Source organism: Branchiostoma floridae, chromosome 12, assembly GCF_000003815.2.
Source record: "Branchiostoma floridae strain S238N-H82 chromosome 12, Bfl_VNyyK, whole genome shotgun sequence".
In the NCBI taxonomy this organism is placed as follows: Eukaryota; Metazoa; Chordata; class Leptocardii; order Amphioxiformes; family Branchiostomatidae; genus Branchiostoma; species Branchiostoma floridae.
In genome coordinates this window covers 21,471,231-21,494,953 of record NC_049990.1, presented here as the reverse complement: position 1 = coordinate 21,494,953, position 23,723 = coordinate 21,471,231, and the positions used below count along the sequence as shown (strand labels likewise).

General features: G+C 39.5%; 2 protein-coding genes across 2 annotated transcripts; one reads left to right on the top strand and one right to left on the bottom strand.

Moving 5' to 3' along the window:
* Positions 1–25: 25 nt before the first annotated feature.
* On the top strand, positions 26–13,360 carry LOC118427575 (cysteine--tRNA ligase, cytoplasmic-like). Its single transcript, XM_035837424.1, has 22 exons — positions 26–206; positions 871–962; positions 1,390–1,575; positions 2,006–2,104; positions 3,958–4,023; positions 4,229–4,312; positions 4,438–4,488; positions 4,742–4,831; positions 5,303–5,391; positions 5,993–6,114; positions 6,410–6,522; positions 6,918–7,046; positions 7,667–7,900; positions 8,846–8,934; positions 9,209–9,249; positions 9,438–9,586; positions 10,155–10,223; positions 10,408–10,489; positions 10,963–11,111; positions 11,282–11,341; positions 11,781–11,864; positions 12,181–13,360. The coding sequence occupies exons 1-22, from the start codon at positions 188–190 to the stop codon at positions 12,328–12,330; spliced, it is 2,247 nt and encodes a 748-aa protein (XP_035693317.1). The 5' UTR covers positions 26–187; the 3' UTR covers positions 12,331–13,360.
* LOC118427572 (protein-glucosylgalactosylhydroxylysine glucosidase-like) lies at positions 12,729–23,604 on the bottom strand. Its single transcript, XM_035837419.1, has 15 exons — positions 23,252–23,604; positions 22,561–22,791; positions 21,897–22,039; positions 21,574–21,675; positions 21,230–21,440; positions 20,857–20,964; positions 20,092–20,392; positions 19,499–19,690; positions 18,788–18,998; positions 18,052–18,279; positions 16,238–16,338; positions 15,781–15,912; positions 15,220–15,371; positions 14,642–14,787; positions 12,729–14,258 (listed from the first exon to the last, which is right to left on the bottom strand). Exons 1-15 carry the CDS (start codon positions 23,296–23,298, stop codon positions 14,098–14,100), a joined length of 2,466 nt encoding a protein of 821 aa, XP_035693312.1. The 5' UTR covers positions 23,299–23,604; the 3' UTR covers positions 12,729–14,097.
* Between the last annotated feature and the right edge of the window lie 119 nt (positions 23,605–23,723).

The following is a 23,723-nucleotide window of genomic DNA, read 5'->3' as shown; positions in this document are numbered from 1 at the left end:
GAGGAAATATCAGCAAAACGATAAATTTTATATAACGTCGGCACTATTGCATCAAATAATAATCTATCAAAATATTGACCACATTATTTGCCCATTTACTTTTTTAAAGTGACATACCGAAGTCTTAGAAATTTCAGTGGTTGTTTTGTACTTTTGTCGCCCTCTGCTATTTCATCATCATTTCAACATGGCGGACGGAGAGCAAGGTAAGAACCGGATCTTCCGAAATTCCACGATCTTGACCTTAAACGAATGGATTATATGCCTAAAATACGACAGGAATATTGTGTAATAACAGAGACAACTTTGTACGTAGTTTGGTCACCATTGCTTGAATAGATCATTCTTAAAACTGATCCAAATTTGGTCGGTAGCGGGACGCGCGCCATATGTTGTAGATGGGGAAGCCATGCTGGCAGGGGAGGGGCGGGGGTGTGTTTGTTTGTTTTTGTTTACTTGTTTGTTTTCTCGTATATTCAACATCTTTGATCCAGGAAAAGATTTTAACTCTTTGTACGTTCGTATGAAATCTGATCTGATCTTAGATAGTAAAACTTTGAAGATACGAAAGAACTTGTTTGGGAAATAATTTCTAATTTTTGCGTATGAAATTTGATTTTAAATCTGACCCTAAATGATAAAAGATTCAACATTTTCCCGACTATACATTAAACCAAATAATTTTTTTTCAATTGAGAAAAAGGCATACTTGTCTAAAATCAGATACATATGATGCAACACTACTGTAAGACTACCTCCAAAGTCCAAACTATGTGATTATTAATTACTATGTGCTTGTATTCAACGTCTCTATTAGGTAAGACTAAGTAAAAGAAATCCCTAATTTCTGTGTCCTGTAAACCTGTTCAGCTCGTCGCAAGCGGACTCAGCCTGCATGGGCCCCTCCAGCAGGGAGTCAGGACACCCCCCTCAAACTCTACAATAGTCTCACCCGCAAGAAGGTAAGAACTACTGTAAATGCTTTCAAGTTTGCAGGGCTGTAAAATTATGTGATTTGGAGAAAATGGAGTGTTTCGCAGTGGTTTTGAGTGTGTGATAGCACAATGCTAGCTTTATGTAGTTACACACCATACAGGTAATGGAAACCAGTCAGAAACCACCTAATAGTAATAGGGATTGGGCAAGGGTGCTACAGATGGACAGAACGGTCACTTTTGTTATGGCAATACTGTACATGAATAACTGTCACTGATCTTACCATATATACTCTCTGGATCATGATGTACTTGTATACTTATCAATGATATGTATTCAAGGTTCAAAGATTTCGTCTGTGTTATTTGTTAGTATTTGGGCATTTTTACAGTAACAAGTACCTCCTCAAGTTTAAATAAAGGCACAAACAAACACACATGGTTTCCTTTGCAGGAGGTTTTTGTGCCCCAGAAAGGGCGCAGGGTCGGCTGGTACAGCTGTGGTCCCACAGTGTACGACACCTCCCACATGGGTCACGCCAGGTCGTACATCTCGTTCGACATCCTGCGCAGGGTCATGAAGGACTACTTCAACTACGACGTGCTGTACGCCATGAATATCACCGACATCGATGACAAGGTACCAGCTGTTTTCTTATTGGTTGAATGTTAGACCACATTGATTGGATTATGTGGACAACATTTGTCTGATTCACAAAGAGACAAGTTTTTTTACCATACTGTAAATCATACAGAACAGCTGCAATACAGGCAAATATATGACATAAATAGCAAGAAAAGTTTTGGAAAATGTCTGCTAATATCACAGAATGCCAAAGTTGATTTCAAAGTCAAAAAATGATGATGTGAAAGAACTAGAAAAAAATCAGGAATGAGAGAAGAGCATTTTTGATACAGCTCTTCAGTTACAATTAAAAGATCATGAAATTAGCAGTTAAGTACTTAGCATGCTGCTTTTAACTGTGAAGCTATTGTTTGCACAGAAGAAAAGCTCCTGAAGGAAAAGCCATGACAATGATTGTAGGTTTGTTTTCATCAAACTTTAATAGATCATCAAACGTGCCAGACAAAACTACCTACTTGAACAGTACATGGACAAGAAGCCGTCTCGTAAGCAGCTTCTTGATGATACACAGACAGCTATGAAGGTAAAGGGGCTCACTCATTAATCTACAAAATATTGAAGTGCGAAGATGTAGACAATGGTTAACTTCAAAGCAGGTCTGGTGGTAACATTGTAACTGCTGTGAGTCCCAGTGGCCCATGGACACAGCCTTGGCCAGCAGTTAGGGACCGTACGGCATTTAGCGAGGGGGGAGGGCCATGGGGGGGAGGGCCAAGCAAAAAAATATTTTGCCGGGTGGAGGGCCTTGCAAAAAAAAATGACTTGGGGGGAGGGCTAAGCAAAAAAAAAAAAAATAGTTTGGTCTGCCAGCAAAATATGTTCCTTAAAATCCAAGAAACGGCGTTTCAGAGGGTCAAGATTTCAAAAATTTTCTGGACCTCTGCAAGGGATCACCCAAGGTTGGTGCTCGGGACACAGTGAAAATGCGAAAGGGAGGGGGCGGAATGACGCCCTCGAAAACCTTTTTCACTTACAGAAATGCTATTAAACTCTAGATTAGTCTGCCAGCAAAATTTACCACTGTCTTATTGCCCTCAAAATGTAAGAAATGGCGTTTCAGAGCTCGAGGGTAAATATTTGCAAATTTCCCTGGATCCCTTTTGACGTGACCGGCCTCGCGCCTTTGGTGACCGACATCGTGATAATGTGTTTGGGGGGATTTAATTTTGTATTTCTAAATTGAAATGCCATTAAAGTTAGCTTTGTTTGTCAGCAAAATATTTCCCTCAAACTGAAGGAAATAGCTTTTAAGAGGGTCAAGATTTCAAAATTTTCCCGGACCTACCTTGCGATTCTTCGTGCCTTTGGCGCCGGACATGGTGTTCGGAACGTCGTTCTCAAAAACTTGAAACCCTCGTATTTTTTTTTCATAGAAATGTCATCTAACCAGCAAATTTTCCCATAAAAAAACTTAAAGCAATACAGGAAATCGTGGCAAAAAAGCGTGTCATTTCTAAAACTAGTAAAAGATCTCCTGCAAGTCTGCGTTCTCACGCCCACCGGCGGCTAGAGAGAGGCGACCAGTCTATCCCGCCGTGGGAAAATCAGCGTCACGCGTCGGCGCCCCCCTCCCCACTACAGTTTTGGTAGTCGAATTGTGCTGTCGTTTTTGTTTTCATTTTCCCACCGATTTACCGTAAGTTATTACCACCACAGAACCAAGAAAAAGTCCAAAATATATGTAAATCAAAAATAGTTTCCGTCAAGCCGCTCAGACCCGCGAGCTTGCAATACGTAAATTTAGGGAGCGGGGCGCGCACCGCTTCGTGGCGCAAATCTACTAGAAATTCAGATACAAATGCTTTGTAGGTGTTGTTTTAATATCAAAACAATGAAATAGCTTCTATAAAGCAAATATTTATGCCTCTATGAAGCAGATATTTATCCCTCTATTAAGCAGATATTTCGAGCCATTCTGTTTTCCTTTTTTTACTAGGGGTGAGAGATCTGCTTCTCGATGAAAATCATGAAAAAGTATGACGCAAAGCACATTTCCAAATGGGAGCGCAGTGTTTTATTGGCGTCTTGAATATTTTTTTCAAAGTTGATAGGAGGGGGAGGGCCAAGCAAAAAAAATTTGACTTGGGGGGAGGGCCTAGCAAAAAAATTTTTACCTAAGGGGAGGGCCTAGCAAAAAAATTTTGACCCAACCCTCTGGCGACCGGCCCTCCCCCCCTCACTAAACGCCGTACGGTCCCTTACCATCTTGCCACTGGAAGTTCTAGTTCAAAAAAAGAGGATGATCAGTAAAGAAAGTCTCATTGTTAGTTGTGATAGGTTACCCTAGTTTAATAAAAGCTATACTTCTATGAATTGCCAGGTTCATATGTGTATAAACAATTCGTATGAGTATATTCTCATGAGATATTTCTGCAGCCTTACAGGGAGAAACTAGACAGAGAAACTGACCCTGACAAGAAGGCCATGTTACAGAGAATAACAGTAAGTAGCCTTACAGGTATTGTCAAATTGTGATTTGCATTGTGTGTTGCTTTTGGAAATTGTTTGGCCCAATGTGTTAAACCTTTAAACACACAACAATTCTAGAAAAAAAAGCTATTTGTGTGAGATGTAAAGGTTGCTGTGTACACAACAAACATTCGTTTTCTCACAAATGATTGATAATCTTATCTGCACATTTTTTTAGAACAAAGTGGAAGAAACAGTTGCAAAGCTGGAGCAGATAGCAGAAAACAGCCCAGATGCCAGTAAAGAGGATGAACTCAAAAAGGTAAATAATAAGCCCATATTCTAATTGTTGTTATTATCTTTTTACATTGACAACTTCGTGGTGATTCCAAAATCAGGCAAGTCATGTCATGTGATTTAATGTCTTCTTCTCTCCACCTTCTCTAGGCTCTTGTAGGGGATGCGAGGGACCCACTGTCTGAGTGGCTGGACTCTATGGTTAGTATTTGTGGACACTGATGCTATATACTATATACTGCATACGCTGCTACAGGGGGTACAGACACTACAGGGGGTTGTACACTACAGGGGATATGGACACAACAGGGGGTACGCACACTACAAGGGTCACGGGTATTACAGGGCTACAGACTTTAAGTTCTTCACCATTTGTCCAACTAAATATTCATATCTCAACATCTAAAATCTAGAATTTTACCTTTTCTTACTACAATGTATGTTGATATTTCAGCATGGGTCTGAGGTGACTGACAACTCCATCTTCACCAAGTTGCCTCAGCATTTTGAGGCAGAATTTCACAAGGACATGGAAGCCCTGAATGTATGTACCTGACATGACTTTTCATATACACTTAGTGATGTGAGTTTTTCTGTGCAGTTTTTCATTGATAAATGTTTGTGAATACTTTAATTTGTTCCTTTGCAGTGGCCAAGTGGGTAGTGTGTTCGCATTGCATTTGGTAGGTTGTGAGTTCGAACCTGGCTGAGTTATACCAAAGACTATAGAAATGGTACATACTGCTTTCTCTGCTTAGCACTCAGCATTTGTGAAGGAGTTTAGGTAGTCGAACATTATCAATTGACTAGTCCCCTGCTGTATTGATTGCACAGTGTTGTTTTGCCCACATGGCCTAAGGGCTATTGAAATGTGGATGGTCACTGACTTATACACTATCTAATGCAGGAAGAACTACTTTTAACTAGCGACAAATTTAAATGAATGCCAAAGTGATATCCTAGTTTGCAGTTTTCTGATAGCCTCATTTGTTCAAATCCTCCCTCCTATTGTCAGGTGTTGCCAGCAGATGTCCTGACCCGAGTGAGCGAATACATCCCTGAAGTCATAGAATATGTGCAGACTATCATAGACAAGGGCTATGGGTGAGTGTCATCTGTTTTGTAGTTACCAAAAATTTCTATGTTCTCCCTACCATTACCTCAAGCTTTACATTAGATCTAATAACAGTTGTAAATGAGTACATTTGTATCTAGCTGCGGCTAGTGGCAGTGGCAGGCCTTTGTGGCTGAGACAGGCCTTAGGGGCATGTTCGGGCATGACGCACCCGCTTACACGAGTCAGGGGTAGGAGGAACCCCTTACATCCTTGGTTGGAAGTCCTTCTAGGACACGGATACTCCAAACAACAAAGCTGCATCTACTGGAGCCGTCTCACATGTGGCATACGTTCTGTCCCTGTGAGACTTAGTGCTCCAGTAGACGAGAGGGTGGAGAAGGAATTGCAAACCCCTCCTTCACCATAAAAAGTCATGTGCAGGTCAGGCAAACAGGCAAATAGCCTGTCTACCTCCTCATCTGTCGAAAGGAGAATAAAAAAATAACAGTTGAACAGCATAAACTTAATGTTAGACATATAATAAAGTCAAGATTATGCAAGTATATTGCCATTATCTTGTTTGATTTGAATAAAACTAAATGTACTTCATACAATATCTGACAAATTTCTGTGGATGTTTCTCCCAAGGTATGAGTCCAACAAGTCGGTGTATTTTGACACCACCAAGTTTGATGGTGCAGACTCCCACTTCTATGCAAAACTGGTGCCTGAAGCCTTCGGAGACAGCAAAGCAATGTTAGAGGGTGAAGGTAGGACAATCCTGTACTTCAAACCTTTAGGAGTTTCCCCTTGCATGGTTAAGTCCTATACATTCAAGGAGAAAGAGGGGTATCTCACTCGACTGTGGTACATAGACGGCATTGCTGTATTCTAAGTTGAATCAGTCACCCAGGACTTTATAAAGTCACCCAGGACTTTATAATGGGAATATCATGAAAAATATATGACTAAAGCGTAAAATATTTGTTTCTTATCAAAGAAATGCACTGATTTCTCTATCAAATTTCAAATTTGTGAACCTAATACTCTTGATGTTTTGTACAGGTGACTTGAGTATATCCCAGGACCGTCTGAGTGAGAAGAGGTCGACCACTGACTTCGCTCTGTGGAAAGCCTCCAAACCTGGGGAGCCTTCATGGGACTCTCCCTGGGGCATGGTGAGTAGGGGGAGGAGGGGGTGACAGAGCGAGCGAGTGAGTGAGTAGAGTCTAGAGTGAGGGAGCAGAGAGAATGAGAGTAGAGTGAGTGAGTGAGTGAGTAGAGTGAGAGAGAATAGAGTCTAAAGTAAGTGACTAGAGTTAGTGAGAGTCAGTGAGTGAGTGAGTGGTGAATGAGTGAGCAAGTGAATGAGTGAGACCTAGTGACTGAATAAATTAAGAGTAAGTGAATAGATAAAATAATAACAATGTTAGTGCCCAAAAATGAAAAGCAACAGAGAAACAATGCAATAAGTTAAAACATTAGTGTAAACAATGATCAGAAACATCTGCTTTCTCTACTAGCATTATTATTTATTGCTGTATGTAAAAACTGTTCCCACTGTTGTCCATAGGGTCGACCAGGGTGGCACATTGAGTGTTCTGTGATGGCCAGCTCCATACTGGGAGGTTCACTAGACATCCACACAGGAGGGTACGACCTCAAGTTCCCTCATCATGACAACGAAATCGCACAGGCCGAGGTTGGTTGTAATTTCTGCTATATTCAATGTCGTCACTACCTTACCTAGTATTTTCTCTCTTTTGAATATTTTATTTTAGAGTGGTAGTGGTAGAAGTATACGGTATTTGATGATTATACTGCTGCTGGGATCCCTGACATGGTTAGGCAGCAGTCAGCTAGCCTAGTCTTTACAAGACCATAATGCAAATTTAGTATAATACAAATGTGCAATGTATCTGGTTTGGGTTAACATTGGATCATTGAGGCATTGCAGGTGGTAAGTTAAGGTGTACAAATTAAAATGTACTTCACAATTATGTATTCTTGTTAGCCAATTGGGATTAAAGCAAAAAGTAGAAAGGGCATTCAAATGTTTATAACGCTTGTTCACCTTTTTTTAAATCCGTGGGGTAACCTTTATCTGTTGTATCTAAAAACTGGGTATCTAGGGATATCAAGTTGACAGACAATTTTACAGTTTGAAAACACTGTGTAGCAACTTGATACCCCTTAAAACCATGTTCTTCAAAACAACTGATATAGAGTACCCCACGGATAAAGGGGAATTAGCATTAGATACACAATGTAGACTGAGTGTACACATGTAAAAATGTTTTAACACTGTTTGAACATTTGCAGGCTTACTACGACAATGACCACTGGGTGCGCTACTTTCTCCACTCCGGCCACCTGACCATCGAGGGCTGTAAGATGTCCAAGTCCCTGAAGAACTTCATCACAATCCAGGAGGCCCTGTCCAAGTACAGCTCCCGCCAGCTCCGGCTGGGCTTCCTGCTGCACTCATGGAAGGACACTCTGGACTACAGCTCTGACACCATGGGCACTGCCGTCAAGTATGAGAAGATGATCAATGTAAGTCTAGTCTCTGTGTATCTGTATCTGTGTTTATCTGAGTGTATAACTGCTCTTAGGCACGCTGGACTACAGCTTGGACACCATGGGCACAGCTGTCAAGTATGAGAAGATGATCAATGTAAGTCTAGTCTCTGTGTATCTGTATCTGTGTTTATCTGAGTGTATAACTGCTCTTAGGCACGCTGGACTACAGCTCTGACGCCATGGGCACAGCTGTCAAGTATGAGAAGATGATCAATGTAAGTCTAGTCTCTGTGTATCTGTATCTCTGTTTATCTGTATAACTGCTCTTAGGCACGCTGGACTACAGCTCTGACGCCATGGGCACAGCCGTCAAGTATGAGAAGATGATCAATGTAAGTCTAGTCTGTGTGCATCTGTATCTCTGTTGTTTATCTGTATAACCGGTCTTTGGCACGCTGGGCTACAGCTCGGACACCATGGGCACAGCCGTCAAGTATGAGAAGATGATCAATGTAAGTCGCTACTGTAAATGTATTTAAGTTCGCGGGGATTTATTTTCACCGCAGTGGGGAAATTGAGTGTTCGCTGTGGTTTTAAGTTCACAGTAGCACCATAAACTGTAGTCACATAATATAATGGAAAAATGTTAAACTTTGTGGTGGTTTTACGTTTGAGACTACCACAAACATTTCTGCATTTACAGTATCTGTATTGTTTAGCCTGTATAGTGACCCAATAGCATCACAGTATTGGCTTATTATATTTCATCAAATAGCCTGTCATTCCTATCTTTTGCCTTAACTCTAGGATTTGTTTAAAGCTATGTAGCAAAAAGACACTACCATTCTATACATGTAGGTAATATCCAATACATGTACATGGGCTCTTTATGTATACTGTTTGTTGTTTAGGTACCACATAAATTGCTAGGACCTTGTCTTTTAAAGCCTCAATTTTATTATATTTCATGCCATACAGGAGTTTTTCCTGACTGTAAAGGATGTCTTGAGAACAGATGCACCCCCTTTTCTGAAGTGGGACAAGGCAGAGCTTCAGCTTGCAGAAAGGTAAGACATCCAGTCCTGAACTGGTGCCTTTAATAGTGGTGTAATGTACCACACTGTATGTGGTTTATATGTTGAAAGCAAGACTGCTGTTAAGAAGTGACTATTCTTTACTCTTTGGATTGTGCCAGGTAAAAGTGACAATGATGAAAGGACTTTTTACATTGGTCAGTTTTTAACTATTTCATTTTAGGGTAGAAAAAAGGTTACAAGACACGAGTAAAAAAGAAGTATTTGAATTGTGAAGTCCCTTGATGTAATCATCTCTTTTACTCAGTTTCCAACAGAGGAAAGAAGGAGTTCACCAGGCACTATGTGGTAAGTACAATGTCATGTAAATCTTAATTGTTAAAACAGACTGAGGTTTTGAATAGATGAAGATCACAGATCTTGCTGATCATGCTTTTGCTGATCTTTTTATCCTTCATAACTAGTACATCATTTTTGATCTGGTTTGTCCATCTGTAAATGCAACCTTTAAATCAGGCTGTTGTCTTTTCGGACAGACAACATTGACACGAGGGCGACCATGGACCAGATGCGTGAGCTGGTGTCCGACAGTAACGTCTACCTGAAGGAGAAGAGAGACGCCCGGCAACAGCCTGACCACGCCCTGCTCAGGGACATAGCAGCCTACCTCACCAGAATGCTGAAGGTAACAGTTGTGTAGTAGTATTCAGTAGTATCCAGTATTTGTACTGCTGCTGAAGGTAACAGTTGTGTAGTAGTATTCAGTAGTATCCAGTATTTGTACTGCTGCTGAAGGTAACAGTTGTGTAGTAGTATTCAGTAGTATCCAGTATTTGTACTGCTGCTGAAGGTAACAGTTGTGTAGTAGTATTCAGTAGTATCCAGTATTTGTACTGCTGCTGAAGGTAACAGTTGTGTAGTAGTATTCAGTAGTATCCAGTATTTGTACTGCTGCTGGAGTCCCTGACATGGGTAGGCATAAGTTGGCTAATCTTCTCACCACAGTTCCTAGCAGCTTTGTCCAGTGGGTTTTACATTGAATTTGGTTGATGATAAAAAAAGAATCAGGTGTTTCATAATTCATTCCAAGTTTGGGTACAAAAAGATACTGTAAATTTCGAAACTTTTACAGTTGTTTTATTTTTCCACACTGCTAAAACCTCTTTTTTCACAACAGTAGGTAAATACAGAAGTTCAAAAATAAAAGTCAGCCAAAGACAATATCGGTCAATATCAATGTTTTCTCTTTGCAGATCTTTGGTGCTATTGAAGGAGAAGAGCTTATAGGTTTCCCTGTGGGTGGTACAAGTCAGGCAGCAAATGTGAGTAACTTTATAACTAAATAAGATGTACCACATTAAGCTCATTTGATTGAGATTTCCATAGGTAAATCAAAGACTGTAGATAAAGAAGACAGCGAATGATGATGAAATCATTGATGGGCAATTCAAAGGATCTGGACATAGATTGTAGCAGTGCTTTGAGCCAGATGTCAATTTTTTCCAGTTGGAAGAAACAGTGATGCCGTACCTCAGCACAATGGCTGAGTTCAGAGACAAGGTGCGGCAAGTAGCTCGCCAAGAGAAAGGTATGTTGAATTGGAACTCTTTTTCTATTTCTTTTTTATACAACAAATGGGCTATTTTGTCTAAATAACTTTTTCTCCTTGTATCAAAAGAGCTTGTTTGTTTCTTGTTGTACAAACATAATGAGTTGTGAGTACTACATGTATTTATACTACTCTTGCATGTCATCCATTATGCTAGGGGACTGGTTGGGCTGTATGTATGCATTGGAATGATAAATAAAAGTGTATATCAAGAAGTGTATAAATGTACTCTTACTAGTAGTATGTGCCAATTATTTTATACATTTTGTTGTCTTTTAAATGGTCACACTTTTCTTTTAGAAATGTGACCCTGCCTATTATAACAAGAAAAGCATGTTCAACCCATATCATTGTTGTTACATTCACAGGAAAGAAATAGTGTAATCATGACCATGATCTTGTATTGTGTAGAATACTTCATGAAGTAAAAAGGCAGGGATTGTTTCCTGCAGCTAAAGAGATCCTGCAGCTGTGTGACGGGCTGCGTGACGATGTCCTGCCGCAGCTGGGGGTGAGACTGGAGGACCACGAGGGGCTGCCTCCGGTCGTCAAATTAGTGGACAAGGAGACTCTTCTCAAGGAGAGGGAGGAGAAGATTAAAGTAAGGCTTCTTAGAATTCCGTTGTTATTTGTCTTGAAGAGTACTTTGAAAATGTTTTTTAGGGCTCCGACTCAAAAGACTAATAGAATTTCCTCTTGATGAAACCAAATTTTTTCCTCCAAGTAAATGAGTCATTTTACATGTTTGATACAATTCTTTTTTATCCCAAGATTGAAGAAGAAAAGCGACGCCAGAAAGAAGAAAAACAACGGAAACAACAAGAACTTCAGGTACCTTTGGTTAATTTGGGGGTACAGTAGAAGCAGTTTAACTGCACAGCCTATTTGCCAGCGTATTTTGTGCAATTATCAGGCTTGTGCAATAATGTGAAGTTAACCAGTTGGACTGCACTGGTTTGGGATTTTGGAATTCCGTGCAGTAAACAGAAGTGTGCATTACTAGTAATCCGTTGTGCAATTACATGTAACTGGCTTCTACAGTAACTGTATTTAACTAGAAGTTGCTACTTCAGTGCATTAATCAAGTCCAAGGACCAAAGAATCAGTACTTGCATCATTAGTATATATACTTTGCATTCTCTATAGGCTTACAATTTAGTATGTCAACATGAAAAAATATAATTTCCATTCAAATATGACAGTAGCAAGTTTTATAAACAAGCAGTTCTAAGTCTTGTTAATGAAATCTTTAATGCATTTTCACTAACAGGCAGCCAAAGAGGCCAAGAGAAGAATCCCTCCATCAGAGATGTTCCTGAAGGACACAGACAAGTACTCCAGCTTTGACGACACGGTACGGCCACATTTCATTAGAAAACTTTTAAGGTCTCCTTTCTTCTTGACGACGGTGATTGGTGAGCAAGGGTACAGGATCCAAAATTTGATTTTTGTAACCTTGATACAAGATGTACAATTTAAATGACAGTAAAACACACATAAGAAATTTTTTAGAAATTCCTTGAGAAATCTGCAAAATGTTTAGTTGCTGAACAGTCGCAGCCTCTATATCAAAGAGAAAGGGACTTTGTATAGAAAGGCAGTCTTTCCAAAACAGCCTTTTCTTTCACCCATAGACAGGTTTGATTGTCTATCTTCTCATCATTTTTCAGGGGTTCCCAACACATGACAAGGAGGGAAAAGAGCTCAGCAAGGGCCAGCAGAAGAAGTTGCGGAAGCTGTACGAAGCTCAGGAAAAACTGTACAGTGAGTTTTTGAAGAGTCAACAGGACGGGCTAATCAATGGTGCGGAGGGGAAATGATGATAAACTAAATAAGTGGACAGTCAGTAATAGTTTAAGCATCGTCTCAACAAAAATGGTTGTTAGTAGAATGGTTGCTAGTATCAACCCCACTGTTACGTAACATTATACCCTGCACCCTTCACAAACAAAATATGACGCCACTCCACCCACAGGCTATTACACTGAATTTACGGGTTAGTACCAACTGGAGATACATGTACACCACCACTGCTCTTAACTTATACCTTGGAAAGAAAATCCTTCCATAGATAATGTTTTTACCCATGAAAGAAAGAACCCAAATACTAAGAAAGTATATTAAGCAATTAATCATAGACATAAGTTTATGTTGTCATATCCTTAGATAATGAAGTATTCCGTGAATATTTCAAGGAATTTTGATAAGGAATTTTAAGTTGGCTTCCATTCATTGTTAGTAACTATTGAAGCAAGTTGTCTGAAAGTAATTTGTTATTTGAAGCTCCCAGTTTAAAATCACAAATGTTGTGACTTACATGTATTTAACTACTACTTAAACAATAACTTATTTTTCAAAATGTGGAAGCCAGACAATACCCAATGTTCTACATGTTTTATGTTCACAAAGCTCTGATAAAAAGGAAAAAAGACAACAAAATGCAAATGTTATAAAACTTTATTTTTGTGTGCAAATCATTCCATATGCAAAATATTATAAGCTTTTCTCTGCCTTATAATAGAAAATATAAAGTAATAATCTTCCTTGGTAATGTTCAAATCAAATAACATTGATATTTTGAATGAAACATAAAAATATGTTTTGCCTTATGTTTAAAATATGCTTCTTATTAGCTATTGTATTTATCCTCTTTCGAGCTCAAAGATGTACTAAAAGGCAAATTTGTCAGCTAGATATGTGTAGGATTGTCTATTTGTGGTAGTAAAAGGCACATGTATGTTAATTAAAACAATGTGACAACTAGTATGTGTGATGTAAGTTTAACTTGTTGCAGCAAGTCAGTCTAAAATGATGCACTATTGAATAAATGCACAAGAATTTGAAAATATACATTTGCCTGAGTGGACATTATCAATTTCATTGATACCTGATACTGTTAGATTTGTACAAATTCTATTTATGTCCTAGACATTGTAAATCAGCAATATGTATTTTCCACATTTCTCATTGATGAGGTTCACTAATTATAAACAAGAATTGAAAACATTATTGTGACACTGACACTGACATCATGACACTAAGCATCAAACATAATGTTAAAACAAATCCATATACATCTGAATTTTGGGATTAGTAGGAGGCATCCACTCATTTAAGATTTAATCTTAATTGGCTACCAATATCTGACATGGCTATTTCATAACCATAATCAGACATCTAATAAGCACCCAGGAAATCATCAACTTGATACAAGTCTGGACATCTTCATTCTTTCAATATTACATTCCTGAGATTATTAAGCTTTTAGCCGCAACATTAATTACTAGCGTAGCAGACAAAAAATAAGTACTTCCACATTTATGTACCGTAATTCTAACAGGCACAATGCTTTAAGTGTACAAATCAGTCCCTGGGCCTCGCCACTTCACTCAAACACTAAAAGTAACTTTGGCACATGCTCCCATTCTTTGGCACTGAGCTTGAATACACTTTTCAAAAAGGCAATCAGAGATGGAAGATTTCAACCCCCCTCAGACAGAAACTCTTGTCTATAGAAACACATACAGACAATGCAAAAACAATACTCCTTTGGAGTGAAGGAAAACGACTATTTCAGATTATTTCAGCTATTGCATTGCTATTAGAAGCACAGAAAGCAGGAGCATCCAGAGGGTAGCTTTGAGCCTGTCTGCAGTACCGTCTCCCACCACAGGGGGCGTGCATCTGTTAGAGTCCTGCCTGGTTGTTGCTATGGAAGCAGGACCACGGGGCAGCTGTACTGGAACTCCTGTGGTGCAACAGAACAATGAAGGGGATACGATATCTGGACAAACTTATATAGATGAAACTGAAGGCATATAAATTATGCATTTATATACATTCAAATAGACTAGTTCATACGTATACAAAAAGGAAAACTGCTTGCATCAAGGGGAGCATAAATCATTGCTGTTAACCTTGACATGCATTCAAATCATGTACTTGAATTGTGTAATGAATTTGAAGTTTAAGCTCTGCTTTTTTTAGGCATCTTTATCAGGCTTTCTATTTTGTACTGTTTTCTTGATGTTTCGCGGGTCAAAAAACAGCCGGAGCTAAACCTCTGCTTGGAGAGTAAGCTTCTATATTTTGTAGGGCTAAATTAGGTAACAACATGGATCAAGTACATACCTTCCTGGAGAGTGTAGCTGGTATCACCTGCCTTTATCTCTAATGGATAGTCCCCTCCCAGGGAGGTTACATTAATGGTGACCTGGTCCCTGCTGATGGTGAAGTCTAAAGAGGAACCCAAGTAGTCTAAACCATAGATTTTCATGCTGTTGGGATAGAATGACAAAAGAGGATTATTAAAATCCTGCGCAGGTAGGCTAGTCAATGGTTCTAATTATGGACTCTACCATTTTCTTTGTGGGGAAAATGGACTATTCCAATATCATCACCACCATACAAAAGAACAGGGCATAGAAGAAGAATGTACAGTAAGTGTGATCATAGGAAAAATAGTGAAGACTTTGCCAGGTATTTAACCAAAATGTACCAGATAAAAATACTAATTCAGAGTTTTGTTTCAATACTTGGTAAACTCCAGTTTCAGGTCCAGTCACTGACAAAATACAGTGGATGCTGGCTGACACGTCTGACCATTTACAGACCTATCCAGTTGCTTATAATAAGTAACTGTTTAATCTTGCATAATACTGGCTGTGAAGAATCCCATTCAAAGCCAAACAAACTGTAAACATGGTTACCTGTCTGTGTCTGGTGGTAGAACAGGGTTGAGGTCCAGATGGTCCACATGTAGACGGAACCCGCCGTACCCAAACAGCACGGCCTGCAGAAACCCTCCCATGCCTGTGATGAAGTTAACTGCACCCAAACCCTGGTGTGCTTCTGTCCAAATCTGAGGAAAAGCAACAATATGAACTTTGAGTTTCTGTGGACATGCAAATGCTTTATAATGTTCAATTTATAAGAGGCAAGATAGTGGATATTTACATTTTAGTGCACTGGATAAAAGAAATTCATAAGTAAGGACATTTGCTATCACATATTATAGTATCTCTTAAATTACTAAAATTACTAAAATTGACATTAGAAAATATCATTCCTGATGGATATTACACCTAAAAGTGGAGGAGAAAGCCATCAAGACATGTTCCTCACTCCTTACTTCAATTATATTCTTACATGACTGATTGTATTGTAATTACATGTATCTTTCCTTGACCGCTTCCCTTCTCAATAGGACATTTAAGCTCCGGCCTTCTTTTTATATTGTTATTGACAGATTTTTTTGTAGTTTTCCTGACCTTGAAAGGCTCCTTGACATAGATACTGTAGCTGTCCTGGAACATCTGACTGGCCTTGCTGTACTCCTGCAGCTCCAACCACCCAATACAGAACATGCTCCATGTCATGGCTGGGCCTGTAGGGTCCGTCACCTGAAATGGTACAGTCCAAGTTTTATTTCTAGTCTTAAATACTTCATCTTAAGGGTACATGATTTTGGGATAATAGGAAAAGAAAGATTCACAATGTCTTAAGCTTGTGTTGAAGCAAGGGGAGGGGCCATGCGCAAGAACTTGCTGGTCGTATTTTATAATTTTGCAGTAGAAAGGCTACCATAAAAAAAAAAACATTCCAATTCTTTAGTTAATAGCATACATCAAAACACCTCCACAATGTACAAACATAGCAATAAAAGCACAAAAGGCATCAATAGTTACTGTAGCTCTTCTCTATGCTATTTCAATTCCATTTCCTTACCTCTTCATAGACATTCAGGTCATTCTTCCTTACTTCATCTGACATCTTCCACATCAAGGGGTAGCCCAGGAGGATGACATCTGCCTGTTTGATCAGTTCTCCTGGCAACAGGAATGATTGACAGTTCAGATATAAAATACATCAGCTACTAAAATACTAACATTCACTAGCACACACAGCATTCAGTACCAAGGACAGGGATAATACTTAACATCCATTGACAACGGCAGTATTCAGGGGTTGGGGTAGTGTTCAGCATCCATACAAAGGGACAAAAAGCAGCTTTCAGCACCAAGGACAGGTACATTTCAGAACCAGTGCCATCGGGATAGCATTTAGCACACAATACAGCAAACAAATTAGAGAGCATTCAGTACCAAGATCAGCATTCAAAACCAGGGTCTAAGTTAGCATTTAGCACAATGGACAACATTCAGTATTAGGGGCAGGGATAGCATATAGTACTGTTGACAGGTACAATAACAAGCACAAGGGACAGCATTCAATACTACGTATGCATTCAGAACCTGGGTCTGGATTAGCTTTCAGCACCAGGGACAGGCACAACAACAACGAAAAGGCAATTCAGCAATGGTTTCATTTCACCACAAATACAAAAATAATCATCTAGTATTCAAAACCTTGTTAACCCTCTCAGCACGAAAAGCCATTTTCGTGGCTTTCCCGTAGACCGCGAGAAGCCACGTACGGGGCTTCGTACGTCACATTTTGGATTTTGAACTCCCTGCCCACCATCATGACGAATCCCACAACTAGAACGCTGGTAATTGTAAGAGAACCAATCAATCAGAAAACATACAGCATTTTGACTTCATTCAAACCTTATTTGAACGTAATCCAGACGCTAGATAATCATGAGTGCTTCAGGGGCCTCATCGGCCGATAATGAAGGCTCCCACCAGCGGGGAAAGTGACGAACAACAAGGTAAACAACGGGGTTTTTTGTTGAATATTAGCTGCTGTCTGTTCATGCCAGGTTTGCGGTTTCGTACTGCTAATATCTAGCTGCATTTTACAGGTTTGCGATAGCAGAACCTGTTCTGTTTTACAGGCTTGCGATAGCAAACCTTTTTTTTTCAAATTTTTTTTTTTCAAATTTTTTTTTTTTAGATATTGTCAGAGCTTGTAGTTATACTTATGTGAACATATAAATGAAAGTGGTTGGAAGTTGTACTATTTTTAAATAATATTACTACAATTTTTCCTCAACAAAACAACAATTTCACATGATAATACAACAATACAATTGTTCAACAACAAAACATGTGATTATTATAAACTATATTTTGGTTTTCTCCCCAGCATCCAGCAGTGACAACATCGATGAAGATGATGAGCAGTGTGAAGATGTTTGATGCCCATCACATAATACCAGCATTGCTCTTGTATTATAATGTATTTCTGTGTAGTTTCAGGATAAGTAAAGTATGTTTTTGCCCCTGAATGGACTTTTTATTTTGTGAGACATGTTTTTGTTTTGTTTTGCATATTGTGTTTTTGTTTATTGTTATTACTATTACTACTATCAGATTGATGGTATGATGTTTATTTTGCTTTTATTGGAAAGGCCAGTCTGTGAGCTTTCCAGAAATATATAGTTTTCCTAGTCTACTCCTTACATAGCAGCTGTAATAATAATTAACAAAAAGTACTAATTGACACCTGTATAGACTGAAATTATATGTCGTATATGGTATACAGGAAAAAATTTTATGACGTGCTGAGAGGGTTAAAAATGAGGCAAACCAAAGTAAAATACATGTACATGCACATGAATCACTTCTGGTCCTTACCTTTTGGATACCCCTCAAACTCTGGGTGATATTTTTCATCAGTAATCTCTGGTAGGTAAAGCCTATCCCCCACATCTGTGACCCAGGACTCCACCTCCCCAGCTGTTTCCTCTGCCTCTCCCACCAGACATGCCGTGTAGTTAGCAAAGTCCATACTGAGTTTGGCCACCACATTGGTGTAGATGGAGTTGTTGACTGTATGGTGGAATTCATCCGGTGGCATGACCCCTGCATTGTTTGTACAGTAAGATAAAATAATACAGTCAAGAAACATGCAATCACAGTAATGAATTGCTCCAGTTTGGAGATAATAGTAACAAGTTACAACTCTTGTGTTTTGTGTTTTAAAGCCAATGGTATGGGCAGCACAATGCACATCTACATTTATCTACCTAAATGTAGAGTGTTGTAACACATACAGTCTTGGCCTGTCATGTATTTTGAGCTATTTTCATCTCTGTCTACTTTTCTGTACACTGTTACAATGGTACTCATTGATTGGAAAAATGTTGCAAACATAATCATGCACATCTATGTGCAATATCTTTATATACAAGTCTTTCTGATGGTACAATTTTCATTGGATGATTGGATTGAAGCCAGGCATCTGTTTAACCCTCTCCCTCCTACCTATCTCCATAACCAGTACAGATAGGGTATTTCAAAGGCTACTTCAGAGTGCTAAGATGACAACCATGCATGCTGTGAAAGTATAGGTTCAACTTCAGAGGCTAACCATTTATATCGTACAGCCCCCTTTTCCGATTGAAGGTCGGTCGGCTTTTCCAGAACCTGGCCGTCTCCCTGATGAGCTCCCAGCCGTTCTCGTCCTGTAACCAGCCGAGGTCGCGTGTCGCGGAGACGTACTGGCGGGCTGCGAACGCGATGTCTCCGGTGATGTGCTGCTGGTTTTCTCGGCACTCCCAACAGATGTCACCTGGAGTGACCTGCAGATTATAGAACAGTGATAAGGCAATTCCTTCTACAAATTAGTTCTTGAAAACCATAATCATTTTCACTGAAATACTTTGCGTATATCCCCTATTCCACGGTTACCTGGTCTGTTATGAGTCTCAAAGAAAACAACTGAAAAAAGTATTACCCGTATCAAACTGACTAAAATTGTGCTCCTAACCACCGGCCCTATAGTTGCCGCCACCTCGGGAGAGGGTCATTAACCTTAGCCAGTGAGAGATTGTGTAAACACAGGCCAGTGTTATAAGTCTAAATACTGTGTAAATAATGATGGCACTTTCTCCCCATTACCTACAAAAACTTTCACATGACCAAAATGTCGGGAAATTACGTCTATATAACTCACATAAAGATGAAAAAATGATAACTCTAAAAGAAATACACATATAGTTACACTACAAACATCATTTTTTGGAAAACAGCACAATTAACAGATGGTTTCTGACATCTAATAAGCCAGGTAAACCTATACCTCAACACCAGTGAAAGCACTTTCCCAGGGGAACCTGAGTCCCTGGTGCCCATTTTGTTGTGCCCGATCATAGGCAGGCCCTCTGACATGTATCCTGTAGCTCAGGATGTCCTTAGCTAGTGTTGGGTGCAGCATGAGGATAGGTGGGTACATCCAGGTTTCTGTGTCCCAGAACGAGTGGCCTTGGTAGTCCTGGTGACAAGAAAACCAGCACATTATTCAGCAAAATGAGATTCATTTAGGACCAATGAGATAGCTAGCACATTATTCAACAAAAAAAAAAAAAAAAAAAAAAAAGCAGACAGCTAAGTTTCAATTGGTTCCAATTGAGATGGAATCCACTTCTTAACTTATCTCAGATCTCTACTTTACCATATCTCATTGTCACCTTTTAAGTTATCCTGAAATCACCACAGTCCTTATTGATATTAATAGTGCTTTTAACATGCTAGGAGCAAAATTTCCAACATATTTTCCAAGAAAGCAATTGATTTTCAAAGAGCTGTTCCAATAACCTCTCGATGTAAGGGACACCATCCACTTACTAGAAATACTGCAGTATGTTAACATAAGAAATCAATGTTAAAAATAACCTGTAGAAGTTTCCCATTGGCCAGTCCTCCTGGACTGAGTCCATAGAACTGATTAGCTGTCCCGTAGTGTTCCTGAGCAGGTAGAGAGCTCAGGATATAATACAGAGCACCGTTGATGATCTTCTGTAGATTCAAGTTCCCCTCCACTTCAATACGTCCTGCATCCCACACCTTTCTCCAGGCTGCCAAGTGAGTTGGGTAGAGATCGCTGCGAGCAAACTGTCGCCCGATTTCGAAGGATTCCCTGGCCGTTGCTTGGTCTGTGTCGATGGAGGCGATGTATGAAACGCTCTTCTGTGATCTGTGATGAATGAACAAAATATTACTTGACAATCATACAAGCTGAAATGCATGGCAACAACTATTAAACAAATAAATTGGTCGTACAAGTAGTGGCGTAGGTGTTAAAGAACATATTACACATTAGCTTTGTGAAAACAAAACAAAACAACTGATAATCTATTACTTTCATGACAGAAAGTCTGTGTACTTTTAGCCACCTATGTTAGACAATTATAATTATTGTTTCTTCAGTGTAAATACATGGATAGTGCTTAATACCAATTGATAAGCACTCTTCAGCACCAAGGACAGGGACAGTTTTCAAATCCAGTGCCCAGGATAGCATTCAGCATACAATACCAAACAAAACAGAGAGCATTCAGTACCAGAAACACCATTCAAAACCAGGGTCTGGGATAGCATTCAGCACAAAGGACAGCATTCAGGCTAAGGGACAGGGATGGCATTCAGAGTTATACGTACTCAGAACTTGCCAGTGTGATGGAACTCGGAACTGGTGTCCAGTACATGTGTACTTCAGATCTGGTGCTGGTTGCTGTTTCTGTCACATTGATGGTACCGTGTCTGTACCTACAATGAAGTGTTCAGTAAAGCAAATCATGTACATCTAGGAAATGAAAGGTTGAAGCATGTCAAATACTAATCGCATTGCATTCTCACTTCTGTAGTATTATCTATGCATGCTGATAAGGAAATCAACTTTCTGTTCACATTCATTTGTCATTCAAGCGAATGAAATCAGTCTTTGACAATGGCTCATTACTTGTAAGTCGTTGTCGATGTACATGTATTACTTCTCAAAAGTCTAAGAATTTATGCATATCTCCTCCCATACCGGCTAGCTACAGAAGGGGAGGAGATGGAGTCCCACAGGAAGTCTTGGCCATCAGACCCAGGATTTGTTGTTAAGCCAATCACAATGTCCCCGGTGCCTTGCCCCCGTGTCACGTGAATCTCCGTCACCAGAAGTCGCGTGTAGAACTGGTGTGCGTATGTTCGCTGTTCCACGGTTACCTGGTCTGTTGTCATGGTCTCAAAGAAAACACCTGTATAGGAATTGAAACTGAACTATAAACACAATCATGTACCACAGAATTGGAACTTATATCTAAACAAGTTTCTGAGAAACTGTCATCAAATTCAACTTTAAGTCAAGGTAAAGTGTGTTTTCAACAATACCTCTCTCAACATCAAGTGCAAATCTCCGCACTGCACCCTCTTCAGAAGGCAGCATTGCCCGAATGTTGTTTTGAGAAGGAATTGTAGCCCGATGACTTCTGCCTGAAGTGAATGAAAACATGAAGCAACAAACAACAATGGCACTCCTACAATACATGTATACGTAAACTTTACTAGTAATGACATACATGGTGTGCTACAGCTTTACATGTATTAGCATGTACATATACAGTATTTCAAATAACCTCTAAAGCAATCCTGTTTGATTTACATAGAGCCTTTGCCTATAACTTTGCTGATAAAGTATTGTCAAAATGTGCTACCTTTAAATCCATCGCCACTGTACAGTCCGTTGACAAATATAGTGTCGCTGTACACTGTTGTTGCTAGGTGACCGTTGCCAATGGATGCCATGAGGCGTGTGTTCAGGGTGTAGCCAATGGTGGAGTTGCCTGTCACTGGTAGCCTATTATATGGAATAAATGGAATAACACCGCAACACATTACATCCAATGAATGCAACTTCCATTACATATGTGTGACAGGTTCAGCAAGTTCAGTTGCGAAATTAATTTTGGGGAACCCATAAAGAATGTGCTGAAAGTGAAGAAAAAGTAGTAACATGAAACATTACCACACATATTACTGCCAGTGCAAAAATAAATACTCACCCTTCTGGGTCTTTATTTTATTATAACACTGGCAGTGATAGCTATTGGTTGATAAACTAGATAAGGGACGGCATAAGGGGTTGAGATATTAACAGTTTGGCTCCTAGAAAAGAATGAACTGTGTGCAAATGAACTGACTTTGGTTGTAGTGGAAAAAGGCAGTGGAAGAGAGGGTTGGGCTCCACTCTCCAATATGGACCTTGGAAGCACAGTTACATACATACATACATACATACATTGATCATACAGTTACAGTAGAATACAAACTACTTCCTGTATGGTCTCTGCCTTTGACATGTATCAACAAGTTACTTACCTATCAGATTCAAAAATGGTAGGACTGTTGCTGATATCAGGCACATCTGCGTCCTGTCTCCTTCTCCTTGACTTGTTCCGAGTCTGGTCATTTGTGGCAAACAGTTTTGTTCTCTTGCTGTTGTTCCCAAGAATGGTCTGGTAGGCAGCCACATTGATGAATAACAGGACAAGGGTGAGGCACAGGGCCAGGTACAGACGGCGAGTCCTCATCCTTGTCTGCAAAAATTGCCTTAGAGAAAAAAGGAACAGATTGGTCTTAAACAATGATTGCTGTAATGCTTATTCACCTTTATCCACGGGGTAACCTATATCCGTTACTCTTAAAGCTGGGGCATTTAGGGACTTCAAATTGACGGCGGTGCCAGGTTACAAACTGCAGTATTTTGATATTGAATTTTAAACTGACTTGATATCTGGATCCCTTAACATTGTTTCTAACAGCAAATTGTTATAGGTTACCCCACAGATAAAGGTGAACTAGCGGCAACTGATTGAGATGAAAACAGTGAGAGAAAATTGGAACCTAACTGTATTTGCTCCCTGAATCTGTGTAAAACAGACTTGAGGTAGAGAGACTCCCCCCTGACTCATGACCGGGTTTTTCAAAATTTTGTCAAAATCTGAAAAGCATATTATTTGTGCATCCCTAATTGAAGAAGAGCATTCTATGTAAATTGTTGAACACTTACTGTTTGTATGATTCTTCACTGTAACTTTGGACGTACAGATTTGGCATGACTTTATTCCATTCAGAAGTGCACTTTAGACAAGCAGCCTGTGCTGTTACTGTTAGGAGATATTTACTTTGGTTTGATGATTAACAAGCTCAGAGTTTTTTGTATGATGTTTGGCGCAAAGGTCAAATCAGGTCACTCACTCCTTCCAACAATGACCTGATACTCATGGACTCAAAAATACTGTATAACTGTACAATGTGTACTATCAAACTCTCTGATGTTCATGCCACCATGCAAATGACATTTTACCTTCGGATTAATAATGATCATGACAATAATTGTATTATTCAATGCAAATTATTCATTTGATGTAATATCATCAGGGGGGTCTGAAACTTCAGAAAGTCTAAGATCAAGAGCCTTCAGAGCTAACCATGATAACGTTACATGTAACAGTTAGTAACTTGACGTTAAACGTGTTATA

Bases quoted from the DNA above. Each gene is read 5' to 3' on its own strand.
- LOC118427575 (XM_035837424.1), top strand. The intron at 5,392-5,992 runs GTGAGTGTCATC...GTTTCTCCCAAG, and splicing joins ATCATAGACAAGGGCTATGG to GTATGAGTCCAACAAGTCGG. The intron at 10,224-10,407 runs GTGAGTAACTTT...AATTTTTTCCAG, and splicing joins GTACAAGTCAGGCAGCAAAT to TTGGAAGAAACAGTGATGCC.
- LOC118427572 (XM_035837419.1), bottom strand. From the start codon at position 23,298: ATGCCAAATCTGTACGTCCAAAGTTACAGTGAAGAATCATACAAACA. The intron at 22,792-23,251 runs GTAAGTGTTCAA...TTTTTCTCTAAG, and splicing joins AGTGAAGAATCATACAAACA to GCAATTTTTGCAGACAAGGA. The intron at 14,788-15,219 runs GTAACCATGTTT...CTATCCCAACAG, and splicing joins CTACCACCAGACACAGACAG to CATGAAAATCTATGGTTTAG.